Below are 13,455 nucleotides of genomic sequence, written 5' to 3'. Positions count from 1 at the left end.
TCTTTTCTATCCACACCACCACCACCGAACAAGTCCAGGTCCTCATCTCTTCATGAGGGGCAGGGGCCTGACTGGTCTACCACTGCCCAACTCCAAAGATCACTACTATATAAATCAACCATAAATTAGCATTTTGGGGCTTCCCTGGTGGCGCAGCGGTTGAGAGTCCGCCTGCCGATGCGGGGGACGTGGGTTCGTGCCCCGGTCCGGGAGGATCCCACGTGCCGCGGAGCGGCTGGGCCCGTGAGCCGTGGCCACTGAGCCTGCGCGTCCGGAGCCTGTGCTCCGCAACGGGAGAGGCCACAGTGGTGAGGGGCCCACGTACCGAAAAAAAAAAAAAAAAAAGCGTTTTGTACGCGTCTCTTCCCATTTTCCTACCTTCACTCATACCAAACACTCTCAGTGACTCCTATTGTCTTCAAAGTTGAGTTTGAATTGCTTGGCCTGCTGTTCAAATACTTTCATATCTGTGCCCAACTTACTATCATTTTTCTACTGCATGAAACTTCGACTCCAGTCAAATCTACTGTCTCTTATATCCTATGTGCACTCCAACTCCTGTCTCTGCTTGTTCCTGGGCCCCTGGGGTCAACTCAAGATCCTCCTCCTCCATAAAAATGTCTCTGAAGGTCCAAATCTGAAACTTAGCTTTCCAGTCTTTAGGCTCATCTGGTATCTAGTGTATCTGGGAAGTAAGTATTATACGTAGATATACCATCTCCTCAACTAAAATGACCTACTTACACTAGGGAACAATACATTTTGCCTTTTTTATATCCTGTTTCTTCAAAGCCTCCATACCAGGGGTGCTCCATAAGCAGGTGCTTAGATCTGACCTTGTCCACATGTAGGTAAAACTACTGAATTCTCCTCAGAGCCTAAGATAGGACTTGAAAGGTATGACCCTTAGCAGAGGAGGGGAGCTGTCTCTCCAAGCGTCCGTGGGTTATTAGTGGCACATGGCTTCTTCCAAAGCCCTTGCAGTGATATCACAGAATCCGTGTTGTCCCCTGCATCTTGCCCTGCTCTCCGTACTGTCTGATGTTACAGCTGGAGACACCCTTCCACTCGTTAGTCTCACCCAGCCTCAAAGTAAAGTGTTAGCTCTAAAAACAGACTAGACCTCTGATATGTGGAGACTATTACCAGGACACTTAACAGCAGGAACCATACAGGGCGATAGTTGCACAGAAACTCCTAATGAGTCCCTTCAATACGATGGCAGAGTTAATAAACGGATGAAAAGGCAGATTTCTAAGGCTTATGGGCATAGCAAAGGGATCAAGAAGGAGACAGTCTTAAGCGATTTTAGTTACCGTGTGCTTTTCAGTATTCTTGTTGTGTCATCATACCTTGGTCTTAAGCTTGATTGGGAAGTGCACTAAGAAAGCTCATCCCATATTTGTCTAATACAATGAGCTGATCTGCAACCATATCTGGGAAGACGGAGTGGCTTTTATTTCATACCAGAGCACTACAGCTCATGGGGAGGACGTCCAGGATGTTGTCAACATGGTCTTCCGTGATTATGAAAGACATGAAAATACACACACCATCTCATATTTCATGGATTTTGGCAACTCCACATCAGAAATGTTGGGAAATGATCTGGCTAAGTCCTGAAAGTAGGAATGAGAAACCCAATTCAGAATGGAATGAAGGTGATAATCTCTGCTAGGAAGGAGGAAATTGCTAGATTAAACAAAGGTAATGAAGCCTGATTAATCATAAAGACATACATAAAATGAAAATAAGTTTAGTAGTAGTAAATAAAAGAAAAAGCTATGTTAAAATAGAGAAAGTAATAATTTCCTAGGCAAGGAAGAATTGATTCTTAGAGGTAGACCAAGAAAGAGCTTGTAAGGTTCCTGACTGTCTTCCTAATATTAAAATAAAATTGGAGACTAATTATGCTTATACTGAATAAAAATTATAATACTATATTGTATTGTTTAGTATATAGATTAATGCAAGCTATAGGAAGGGAGAATTTTGTTAAACAGATACAAAATTAAAAATAACAGAAAACAAACATTTGAAAACTCTATGTTCCCCATTTTTATTCCCAGGAAAAGTGTTTTCTATTAGCGAGTGTGGATTTCTTTCTCTCCTTTTTGGGATATAATCCTAGAGTTCTAATATATCTTAACACAGACTCATAAAAGGAGGCGGGAGCATGGAAGCCATTTCACATATTCCCATGACCTCCCAGCAGGAGCACAGTGAGGTCAGGCTAAAGAGGGGACAAGACAAAAGGAGATTCCAAAGCTTCCTCTAAAACCACCCTTGTCAATCCACCAAAAATGGTGCATTTTTAGCCAATACTTCCGTTTTTATGCATGGCAATTCTCATAACACGTAGACGGGATCTGAGTATAAGGTAATGAGCTATGGGCTGCCCGTGACAGTGAACTTTTTCACCTTATGATCGCAGAGCCTATTTTAGTCTCATGTCTAAAAATACGGGTTTAAAAAAATAAAATGAAAATACGGATTTTGTTTTAAAATCTAGTCTCCTATGTTTGCTGGTTTTTAAACAAAATATTCCATTTACCAACATGGTGTATGCCACACTTAAATAGTTATACCTGGTCGGAAGCAGAGCTGGTGGGTGAAGGATTAAATATTGTCTATTTCTCTAGATCCCATCTTCCTTGTGAGAGTTTCATCCTGGCATTTAGATTTCCCTCACTTTGAATGAGCACATAAATTCCTCACTTTGCATAAGAACAATCTTCCTCAGGAAAAATGTACTCCTTAACTACCTCATACACCAAAAAAGATTTTCTACCTTTATTCAACTTTCCATGTATCTACAGTCGCCTAGATTTTAAAATAAGTTATTCCAGACATTGAAAAATGTAGAAAAACAGATTTTAAGAAGGCAATCTTTCTACTCTAAGCATTCTTTAAAAAAAAAAAATTACACTCTAATTACGTGATAGTGTATTTTTTTAACACCTTTATTGGAGTATAATTGCTTTACAGTGGTGTGTTAGTTTCTGCTGTATAACCAAGTGAGTCAGTTATACGTATACATATATCCCCATATCTCTTCCCTCTTGCGTCTCCCTCCCTCCCACCCTCCCTATCCCACCCCTCTAGGTGGTCACAGAGCACCGAGCTGATCTCCCTGTGCTATGCGGCTGCTTCCCACTAGCTCTCTATTTTACGTTTGGTAGTGTATATATGTCCATGCCACTCTCTCACTTCATCCCAGCTTACCCTTCCCCCTCCGCATGTCCTCAAGTCCATTCTCTAGTAGGATAGTGTATTTTGATTCTGAAAATGAAAGTTACTTTAGAGGTATGCAGGGCTGTAAAATGTGCTTGCTTGCCTGATGATTTCAAACCAGAAATTAATCAAAAGGCTATAAGAAATTAAAATGTCACCTTGAAGCCCATCCTAAGAATTGCTTTTATTATACAGAATACCAGTCCAATAGAATGGAAATGGTTTTACAGCCTTTCAAGCTGAGGGTCAAAATGATCATTTCTCATTTAGTCTCACACTTCAATTTCTCGTAGGAAGCATGATGGATGTACTTGGTTGCATACATGTTACATTTGTTAATTCACGGTCCTATCCTCATATAATCAATGTTTTGCAAATTGAGCACAAACAACAATTCCCTCCGGAAAACATATGCCATCAATCTTAATATTCACCACACTGTGCTTTACTTTATAATTAAGTGGTTCACTCTGGTCAAATAAAAACTGTGAGAAACCAGTAAAACCTTCAAATCTTCTCTCACAACCATTATTTTCCATGTAGCTAAAGAGGGATTTAAAAAGTCATAAAATCTCAGGCATGTTAAAGGACAGTCGAAGTGCAACCCTAACTGAAGCCTGTGAAAGCATGGCTCGGCACATGAAATGTTAAAAGTTAGAAAATATTTGTTAATAGGAAAATATTGATATATATTTAAAACGATGCTTCCATTCGGCTATCCTGCAGGGATACCTTGATTTCATTAATGCAGAAAGAGTAATTTTCTTTCTTATGAGGCCATGAAGGGAGTTAAATATTTTCCGCAATGAGAAGTTGGCAAAACATTCGCTTTGAAGCAGTCCCTGAGGGAAGCATGGGACGTTGTCTTGGATCGTGCATGCAAGATGGAAACGGGAAACGCGGGCAGCGCAGGCCGCCGTAAACGTACCTTGTCCTTGGGTTACTCCGTAGAACTCAGCCGCTATCCGGGCCGCCTCCTTGCGGTTGCCTTTCACTATGTAGAAGTGGCTGAGGATGGCGAGGCTGATTTTCACAAAGAGCTTGAAACAGAACAGTGAGAGGATGGTGAAGTAGACGTTAGAGAGCTGCTGAGCAAAGGGCCGGCTTTCTTCTACCACCGACATCGCCGCACGAGCCCTGCTGTTGCCGCCCTTGGTCAGATCCAAGTCTCGAATGTGCCTGGCTCCGGTCCGGGTGCTCCTGAACAGCTGGTCCTGAGGAAGGAAAATATCAGCTGGTGACGAAGCGTCCAGCTCAAAATATTTATACCGTCCGTGAAAGAGCTTCGCACACGCCCATTGGTCTGACAGTGTCCCGCGGGGGCAATGGCAACACGTGCCGGCCCCTGACCCTCCTGGCTTTCCGTGCTGGCTACAAAATGACACCCTGCCTCCCTGCTCGGAACTTCAGAGTCCAGGTACTGCGACTGATATACAGAGTGTTTCCCTTTGCGGGGATCTCTGTCAGGAGCGCTTTGAAGACCCTGCGTAAGGGGTTCCCGGTGTTAATGTAAGTGGTATTCATGATATCAAGGAAAAATGAAGCCCATCAATTCAAACCTTGGAGATGGTCGTCTTTGTAGGCTAGGAGCTACATTATCAGAGTCCACGACTTGATGATTTAATGATCACTCATCAAATTCGCCAAATTGTGGCTTTCACCGTTGTCAGGAAGAAAAAAAAAAGTGTAAGCGGATAGACTGGAGAGTCACAGGCTCATAAATTTAGAGTGTTTATTCATCCACTGAACACTTTTTTAAGCACCTACTATATGTCAGGTATTTTGCTGGATGCTGGCAGACCAATCCTTGCCACAAGGATCTCAGAGTCTGGAGGAGAAACAGCCATAAAATAAATACAAGTGAGGACAGGGTAGCGCAAAGAGGAAGGGCCTAATCCTGGTAGAGAAGAGTCCAGAAAGGCTTCCTGGAGGACATATACTATCCAGAGATTTTCAAGTAAACGTAAGTATTTCATCTTGACTCTCCCAAACCAAGCAAAACAATATATTTTTTAGCCCCATAATCTTTGTTAAACCTGATCTGATGTAGTTTAGAAGTGAAATGCAACTGTCTATAAGGGCATCCTTAGGCAAGCTATATTTTTAGAACAGAAAATGAGTACATTATTTAAGAACAATAATGTAGAGTGACAGTATTATGGCATTTAAGCCAACAAGAATATGCCAAGATACAAAATGACCTATTATACAGGGAGCTTGTTTATACATTTATACATTATGACCAGGCCTGGGGCCTGTTCATTGTTGTATTGCTTCCCGATTCTTCCGAAAATTTCCAGAATCACAAATAATAACAAAAACATAAGAAAACAGAAGTGGCTTTTCCGGGAATAAAGGAGCATATCAGTGATTGGTCATAGTGGTCAGTGTTGCATGCTTTTCATGCCGTGTATCGTGCACTGATTTATATGAAACACCCCTAAGACAAAGGAAGTATTGCTGTAAAATACATGTGTCAGATAAAGCAGGCTTCTTCTTTCCCCAGTGACTGCGTGGTTCCCAGAAAAGTAAATTAGATAAAATAAAATATTAGAAAGCAGTCACTGCCCCCTTTCTGGAAATGCCCCTTGGTCTTGTTCGCACAGGCAGACAACTAGACTAAGAGGTGATTCACTGGCCCCGGAGTGCCATTTCACATGTGTTTTGGGGATCAATGAAAGTGTACTGCAGAGTATAGAAGACGAAGTAACTACATGTGAGATTGTGTTAGTTAAGTGACTGGAGGAGATGACCCTCCAGTTAGCCCTTCCCCTGGCGTGACGATGCTTGAGTACGCACCAGAGAGGCATGCCCCGTGGACAGCTGGACCATCACGATACTCTGAGTCACTGCACCCACATCCAGTTCCTTTGCTTTAGAATCAGAAATAAAACCCACCTAAGTCATGCCTCAGTGTCTTCTAAGGTTTCACTCCTTCCTCTCTACCAGTAAGTGCTATTATAAATAATTATCTCCACATCACCTCATCAGGGGACTGGATTCTTTTGGGTTGAGGAACACGTTTATTTCAATAAGGCTGCTATCATTGGAGCAGTTAATTTTAACTCCTTACAGCTTTACTACTAGAAAAATACTGCTCTCCAATAGTTAGGATTTTATGTCAAGATGTCACACTTTATTTTAATGAGTTCCTTGATTTCCCACCTCTGTTTCTTTCGTTAGCATAAACTCTCCCTTGGCAACTTTTACCGTCTCTAGTTCTAGTATCACTAAATAAAAATTAAGGCTAAATAAAATAACTCATAGTAAGTGGACTCATCAAATATAAACTAGATGCTGTATTTTTCACATTATAGACCCTTCCAAGCAACATCATAAGTTATTTTATTAATATTTAAAAGACACATGAAAAATATTGTGCGCCTATTTTCCTGGCATTTGGGTTTTCTTAAAAAATCAAATATTGATTAGTAATTTAAGGGATTTATTGAGATAAATACTTTTATCATTTACCATGTTGAGAGGATGTGGTAGAGTGATTTGGTGATTAGCCAGTATATCCCAACTGATCTTGTTAGTTTTGATCAATCAATCAATCAAACCAAAGTTGAGCTCAACAGTTTTGTTACTAGAATGGGCGATGTGAGAGGAGATAAGAACACAGGAAGAAATAATATTTTAATATAAATTTATTTATTTATTTTTGGGTGCATTGGGTCTTTGTTGCTGCGCACGGGCTTTCTCTAGTTGCAGCGAGTGGGGGCTACTCTTCGTTGCTGTGCGCAGGCTTCTCACTACGGTGGCTTCTCTTGTTGCAGGGCATGGGCTTTAGGTGCGCCAGCTTCAGTAGTTGTGGCTCGTGGGCTCAGTAGTTGTGGCTCGCGGGCTCTAGAGCTCAGGGCCAGCAGTTGTGGTGCACGGCCTTTGTTGCTCCGCGGCATGTGGGATCTTCCTGGACCAGGACTCAACCGGTGTCCCCTGCATTGGCAGGTGGATTCTCAACCACTGCGCCACCAGGGAAGCCCAGAAATCATTTATTGAGAGTTCACTGTAAGGCACATGTTTTACATAAATCTTCTCATTTACTATCTTATTCTATCCTGGAGGGGTGAGTATTATTGTCATTTACATTTTAAAGATGAAGAAAGTGTAATTCAGGGAGTTAGTGGCCTATAAGAGTATTTGAACACAGTTATGCCTCTAAAATACGTGCTCAAGTTGCCGCCCATATTTTCTATTTTTAAGCACTTACCGTCTGAACGAGCAAGTACGATTTGTACATACAGAGTGAGACAGAGTCACATAGACTTACACACACAGTGGGGAGGTCGGTCTAAGAGTGCATTTAATCAGGTACCTAAATTAGCACCTAAATGAGTGGGGCAGCTATCCATGCTCTGATGATTACAGGAGATGGAATCTTGTGTGTGCTTGACACCTGGGAACCAAGGAAAAGGGGAATGTTTGGAGACTGGACTAATACTTCTCGATTATTCAAGGTTAAGAGTCGGTGAGCAGCTCCCATTAAAATAGCAGAGAGGAAGCCGGTAGAAGGGCCAAAGAATAGGGCAGTCGAGAGTTAGTTCATTGAAAACAACGCTGAATGTTCAAAAGAGGGTCAAATAACTGAGTAAACACAAAAAGAATGAGGATCAAGGAAAGGATAGAAAATAGGCCCATTTCTGGAACTGGAATTCATAACCAATGTTCCATATAAAATAAATGATATATTTAATTTTTTAATTGAAGTATAGTTGATTTACAGTGTTGTGTTACTTTCTGGTGTACAGCAAAGCGATTCAGAGATATATATACTCTTTTTTCATACCCTTTTCCATTATGGTTCATTACAGGATATTGAATATAGTTCCCTGTGCTGTACAATAGGACCTTGTTCCTTATCCATTCTCTAGATACTAGTTTGCATCTGCTAACCCCAAACTCCCCATACATCCCTCCCCCACGCCCTCTCCCCCTTGGCAAACACAAGTCTGTTCTCTATATCTGTCAGTCTGTTCTTGTTGCACAAATAAGTTCATTTGTGTCATATTTTAGATTCCACGTATAAGTGATATCATATGGTACTTGTCTTTCTCTTTCTGACTTAGTTTGCTTAGTATGATAGTCTCTAGGTCCATACATGTAGCTGTAAATGGCATTATTTCCTTCTTTTTTATGGCTGAGTAATATTTCTTTGTATGTGTGTGTATATATACATCTTCTTTTTTTTTTTTTTTTTTTTTTTCGGTACGCGGGCCTCTCACTGCTGTGGCCTCTCCCGTTGCGGAGCACAGGCTCCGGACGCGCAGGCTCAGCGGCCACGGCTCACAGGCCCAGTCGCTCCGCGGCATGTGGGATCTTCCCGGACCGGGGCACGAACCCGTGTCCCCTGCATCGGCAGGCGGACTCTCAACCACTACGCCACCAGGGAAGCCCTATACATCTTCTTAAATTTATTTATTTGTTTATTTTTGGCTGTGTTGGGTCTTTGTTTCTGTGCGAGGGCTTTCCCTAGTTGTGGCGAGCGGGGGCCACTCTTCATCGCAGTGCGCGGGCCTCTCACTATCGCGGCCTCTCTTGTTGTGGAGCACAGGCTCCAGATGCGCAGGCTCAGTAGTTGTGGCTCACAAGCCCAGTTGCTCCGCGGCATGTGGGATCTTCCCAGACCAGGGCTCGAACCTGTGTCCCCTGCATTAGCAGGCAGATTCTCAACCACTGCGCCACCAGGGAAGCCCCTACATGTCCTTAAATGATATATTTTGCTTCAAGATATGACGGATAGCTATAACTTCCTAAGAAATTTGTTCATCACAGATATTTTGGAATATTTTATTCATTTTCCCAGGCCCAGGACAAAGATGCTCAACAGTCTTGCATACAGAGAAGAGAGCAGACACTCCAGGTCTTAGAAATAAACCTGATCTCACATTAGAATCCATGGTTCCTTGCTTAAGAAACTAAGGTTATGGGGTTTCTCTGGTGGTACAGTGGTTAAGAGTCCGCCTGCCAATGCAGGGGACACGGGTTCAAGCCCTGGTCCGGGAAGATCCCACAAGCTGCAGAGCAACTACGCCCATGGGCCACAACTACTGAAGCCCACATGCCTAGAGCCCATGCTCCGCAGCAGGAGAGGCTACCGCAGTGAGAAGCCTGTGCTCCGCGACGAAGAGTAGCCCCCGCTTGCCGCAACTGGAGGGGGCCTGTGCGCAGCAACAAAGACCCAACACAGCCGAAGATAAATAAATAAGTGAATAAATAAATAAATAAATAAGTAGAAAGAAAGAAAGAAACCAAGGTCCTGGAACTGCAAAACCTTATCTGAAGGTGTGCTCATGGCAACGGTAATAAGGCAACGGTAACAGCGCAATATATTTTGTTATGTATTACAGCACCCCTAAACCAGCCCGTGAATTAAATAAAGTTGTACAAGTAGGGGAATGCAGACAGCGGAAGCTGTATGGCCATCTGAAAGCCTGGGCATTTACCCTGAGGGGCATCTGTCAGCCGGTGTCACACATGTCCCAGGAAAAACTGGGTAAGGCAGCAGAAAGTGCTAGGGTGAGGTCTTTCAGAGACCCAGCTCTAGCTGTGAACTCTGTGAACCTGGGCAAGTTCCTTAAACCTCTGGCCTGTTTTCTCACCTATGAAACAGGATGATAGTGCTATCACAGACTTGCAGGAGTGTATGAGAATTTGGCCTGAGTTTTGTTCAATTTCCTTTTAAATAAAGGCAACCTCTGAATTTGAGAGCCCCTGATTTTATCACTGTTTCTAAAATCACAAGCAAGCTCACCCTCCAGTAACAAACTGCAGTTTCTGACTACTAAGTAACCACAAGCTACGCCTCTGCTGAGCAGGTCGAGATAGGGCTGCTGGTTCACCACGTCCTGCCGGGGCAGGTCCTGGGGGCTGGGAGGCGACGCACCCAGGCAAACAAGGACCTCGTCGCTCTCACAGTGCTAAATCAGCGCCAGCTGACCCAGCCTGGACGCGGAACAGAGAAAATATCCAGTTTTTACAGTAGATTTGCTTGAGATTATGCAACTTCGGGGGCTCTTTTTTTTTTTTTTTTGCAGTACGCGGGCCTCTCACTGCCGTGGCCTCTCCCGTTGCAGAGCACGGGCTCCGGACGCGCAGGCTCAGCGGCCACGGCTCACGGGCCCAGCCGCTCCGCGGCACGTGGGATCCTCCCGGACCGGGGCACGAACCTGCGTCCCCCGCATCGGCAGGCGGATTCTCAACCACTGCGCCACCAGGGAAGCCCCTGGGGGCTCTTTTATCTGACGGCCCAGAATGTAAAAGGCTCAAAAAGTCAAGAGAAGCCTTCGTTTGACCACCCACCTCAACGTTGGTTCAGTGTTTTATGTTCTGGCCTGTCTTGCCCACTTGGTGCAGGAAGCACTCTCAACCTCAGTTTTTCCTCACAGTTACACTGTGGCTTGAGGTTTTTCAAGGTAACTGCCCCGAGATTGGCCTGGTCCAGCTCTGTTGGGCAGCTCCCCAGACCGGCCTTGGTCTGTAACATCACCAAAGGCAGGAGGGGCTTTTTAAATACTTTGCAGAAACAAACAAAGATGAACACGTATGACGCTGAGGTCCACGAAACCCAGATACGATCACTCTTGTGGATGGGTGGGGAAGGCAGACCCCACGAGACAACTGAGGGTCCTGGCAGGACAGTGGTGACCTTCACCCCTTCACCTATTGGTCACGGGGATTTGGCAACTCCTGTGTGGAGAGCGCGAACGATCAGTGCCTGAGTAAGTGAGGGAACATCGGTGAGGAGCTCATTGGGGTCAAACAGGTTTTTAAAGTGTATCTTTCGTCTCTCTCTGAGTTGGGATGAGTCCCTTCCGTTTCACAATCTGGCTATTCAAACACGCACATTTAATAGTGACCCACTTTCTTTTGTACAAGGGTTTATCATAAAGAACATCTGCGGCATATTTAACGGGCCTAGTTATTCTCGGGTTATCTGAGGGTATGTTGTAGGTATTCCCTGCTCATATATGAACACTTCCGGGAAGGCAGCAACGCCTCGGGGGCGGTTGAGTCCTGACCCTCCGACTTGCCACTTCTGGGACCGCCAGTAAGTCAGTTCAGCTTTCCGTTCATCTGTTTTTTCATTCATAGAATGTGAATAGTAATAATAACTACATCAACTGGTTGTCAGGACTATTAAATAAGTTACTATTTGAAAGTATTTGGAACAATGTCTAACACACACTAAGTGCTTTACAAGAATCTGCTGAATAAATAAATTTTAAAATAACAAAAAATATGTCAAGTGAAACAAACTGATGAAGATGAGGTTGGAAGATGTAGCTTGGTGTGTAACTTGGTGTAAGAATCTCCAGTAACAGAGATGCCCTAAATAGAAATATGAATGCCCTTTCATTTTCCATGAGAAAAGATGAATCCTAAAAAAATGTTCCTAATAGATATATTTGTATGAATCAAAACTGGAAATAGTCCAAATGTCCATCAATAGGAAACGGATAACCAAATTGTGGTATATTTATAAAACATAATACAGTTGAACAATAAACCGATTAAGCTACTGATATGTGCAAAACATAGAAGAGTCTCAAAAACTTATGTTGGGCAAAAGAGTACATATTATATGATTTCTTTTATATTAAGTTCAATATCAATAATATAAATATATGGTGATATGGATTAAAAGAATGATTTCTGGGCTTCCCTGGTGGTGCAGTGGTTGAGAGTCCACCTGCTGATGCAGGGGACACGGGTTCGTGCCCCGGTCCGGGAGGATCCCACGTGCCGCGGGGCGGCTGGGCCCGTGAGCCGTGGCCGCTGAGCCTCCGCGTCCGGAGCCTGTGCTCCGCAGCGGGAGAGGCGGCCGCAACAGTGAGAGGCCCGCGTACCGCAAAACATTCCAAAAGAACAAAAAAACAAAAAGATAAAACCAAAAGAATGATTTCTGGGGTTGGAGTTGAGGATTAATTGGGAAGGGGAATGAGGTATCTTTCCAGGAAGATGGGAGTATTATCTGTCTTTATTTGGGTGCTGGTAACATGGAATATATATTAAAAAAAATCTTCTCAAGCGTATAGTTCAGATCTGTGCATTTTACTCTAAGTGAATTACATGCAATGAAATAAAAACTGACAAAATAAATAAATGCTGGCTTCTGGTAATGGCAGGCTAGTTAATTCAGAACAGACCTCCCAGTGGAGACAACAAACATTTCTGGATGAAATATTAAGACCCTCTTCCTAGTAATATCAACAAACTATGAAGAAAGCGAGAAGTAATTGGACCAAGAATTTAGGACAAGAGAGGGGAGCAAGGGATTTGGGGCCACATTTGCCTTAGGAACAGGAAGAGATGGCAGAGAGGTTAACCAATCCCCCTAACAGTCTCTGGAGGAAAGGACAAATAAATAAAATAAAAGGACAAATAAAAGAAAATTAAAGTACAAGGCCTGCCCAAATCGAGGACCATGGTACAGGGCTCACACTTAGAGCTGGTATCCAAAAGCTGTAAAACAGAGAAGGAAGAATGAACCAGAAGTAAGCCAGCTGCTTTCAATGACTACAATCTACATGGTCTAGAAATTTCTATCCTGGAGATTGGAGTAAGGTGACTCAAGATTGCTGGTACACTCACAGGCATCTGTCAGAAAGAAACAACAAAAAGCATGCTCTCTGGAAGAAGACAGTATCACAGACCTTAAATTATTTCTATACATCTTTTAAAAAACATATCTAGCACTCATTGAAAAATAAGGAAACACACAAATAGACGTATCGATATGCATCCGAACCAGCACAAAGAACAACAGAAAGAGACCCATAAATATCCGGGATAGTGAAGTTTCCAGAAATCTAACATGTATCAAGTATTGCACTAAGCTTATAGAGATAGATGCCAAACTAACATCTCAGCAGGAATGGGGTCTTTAAAAAGGACATTGCAGATTTGAAAGCAAAAAATTAAAAAACCAGATATCTTTGAACTGTAAAACTCGCTATTGGCAATGGACGGGTACACCAGCAGGTCAGCTTTAACTAAAAGAAAGTTAGTGCATCTGAAGATGAGTCAGAAGAAACCAGCCAAGATGAAAGAGAAGAAAGAACAAGAAGAAGAGAAGATGCAAATAGAAAATCTAACATATGTTTAATCAAGGTCTTGGAAAAAGAGAAGGTCCAAAGCAAAATTTGGAAAGATAATGGCTGAGAATTTTCCAACACAAATGGAAGGTATCAGTCCATAAATTCAAGAACCCAATGACTC

The 13,455-nt window shown here is 43.0% G+C and overlaps 1 protein-coding gene across 3 annotated transcripts in view; it reads right to left on the bottom strand.

Moving 5' to 3' along the window:
- The window catches only part of ASB5 (ankyrin repeat and SOCS box containing 5), a 70,409-nt gene that overhangs the window by 44,424 nt on the left and 12,530 nt on the right, over nt 1-13,455 (bottom strand). For all 3 annotated transcript variants that reach the window (XM_059049545.2, XM_067022553.1, XM_067022554.1), the window contains one exon: nt 4,163-4,448. In XM_059049545.2, the coding sequence (XP_058905528.2) occupies nt 4,163-4,448 (286 nt within the window). The remainder of the gene's footprint in view (nt 1-4,162; nt 4,449-13,455) is intronic.

The sequence above is a fragment of the Kogia breviceps genome, chromosome 20 (assembly GCF_026419965.1).
Source record: "Kogia breviceps isolate mKogBre1 chromosome 20, mKogBre1 haplotype 1, whole genome shotgun sequence".
NCBI classification, from domain to species: domain Eukaryota; kingdom Metazoa; phylum Chordata; class Mammalia; order Artiodactyla; family Physeteridae; genus Kogia; species Kogia breviceps.
Note: the sequence above shows the minus strand (reverse complement) of the source record. Positions and strands in the feature narration are given on the sequence as shown.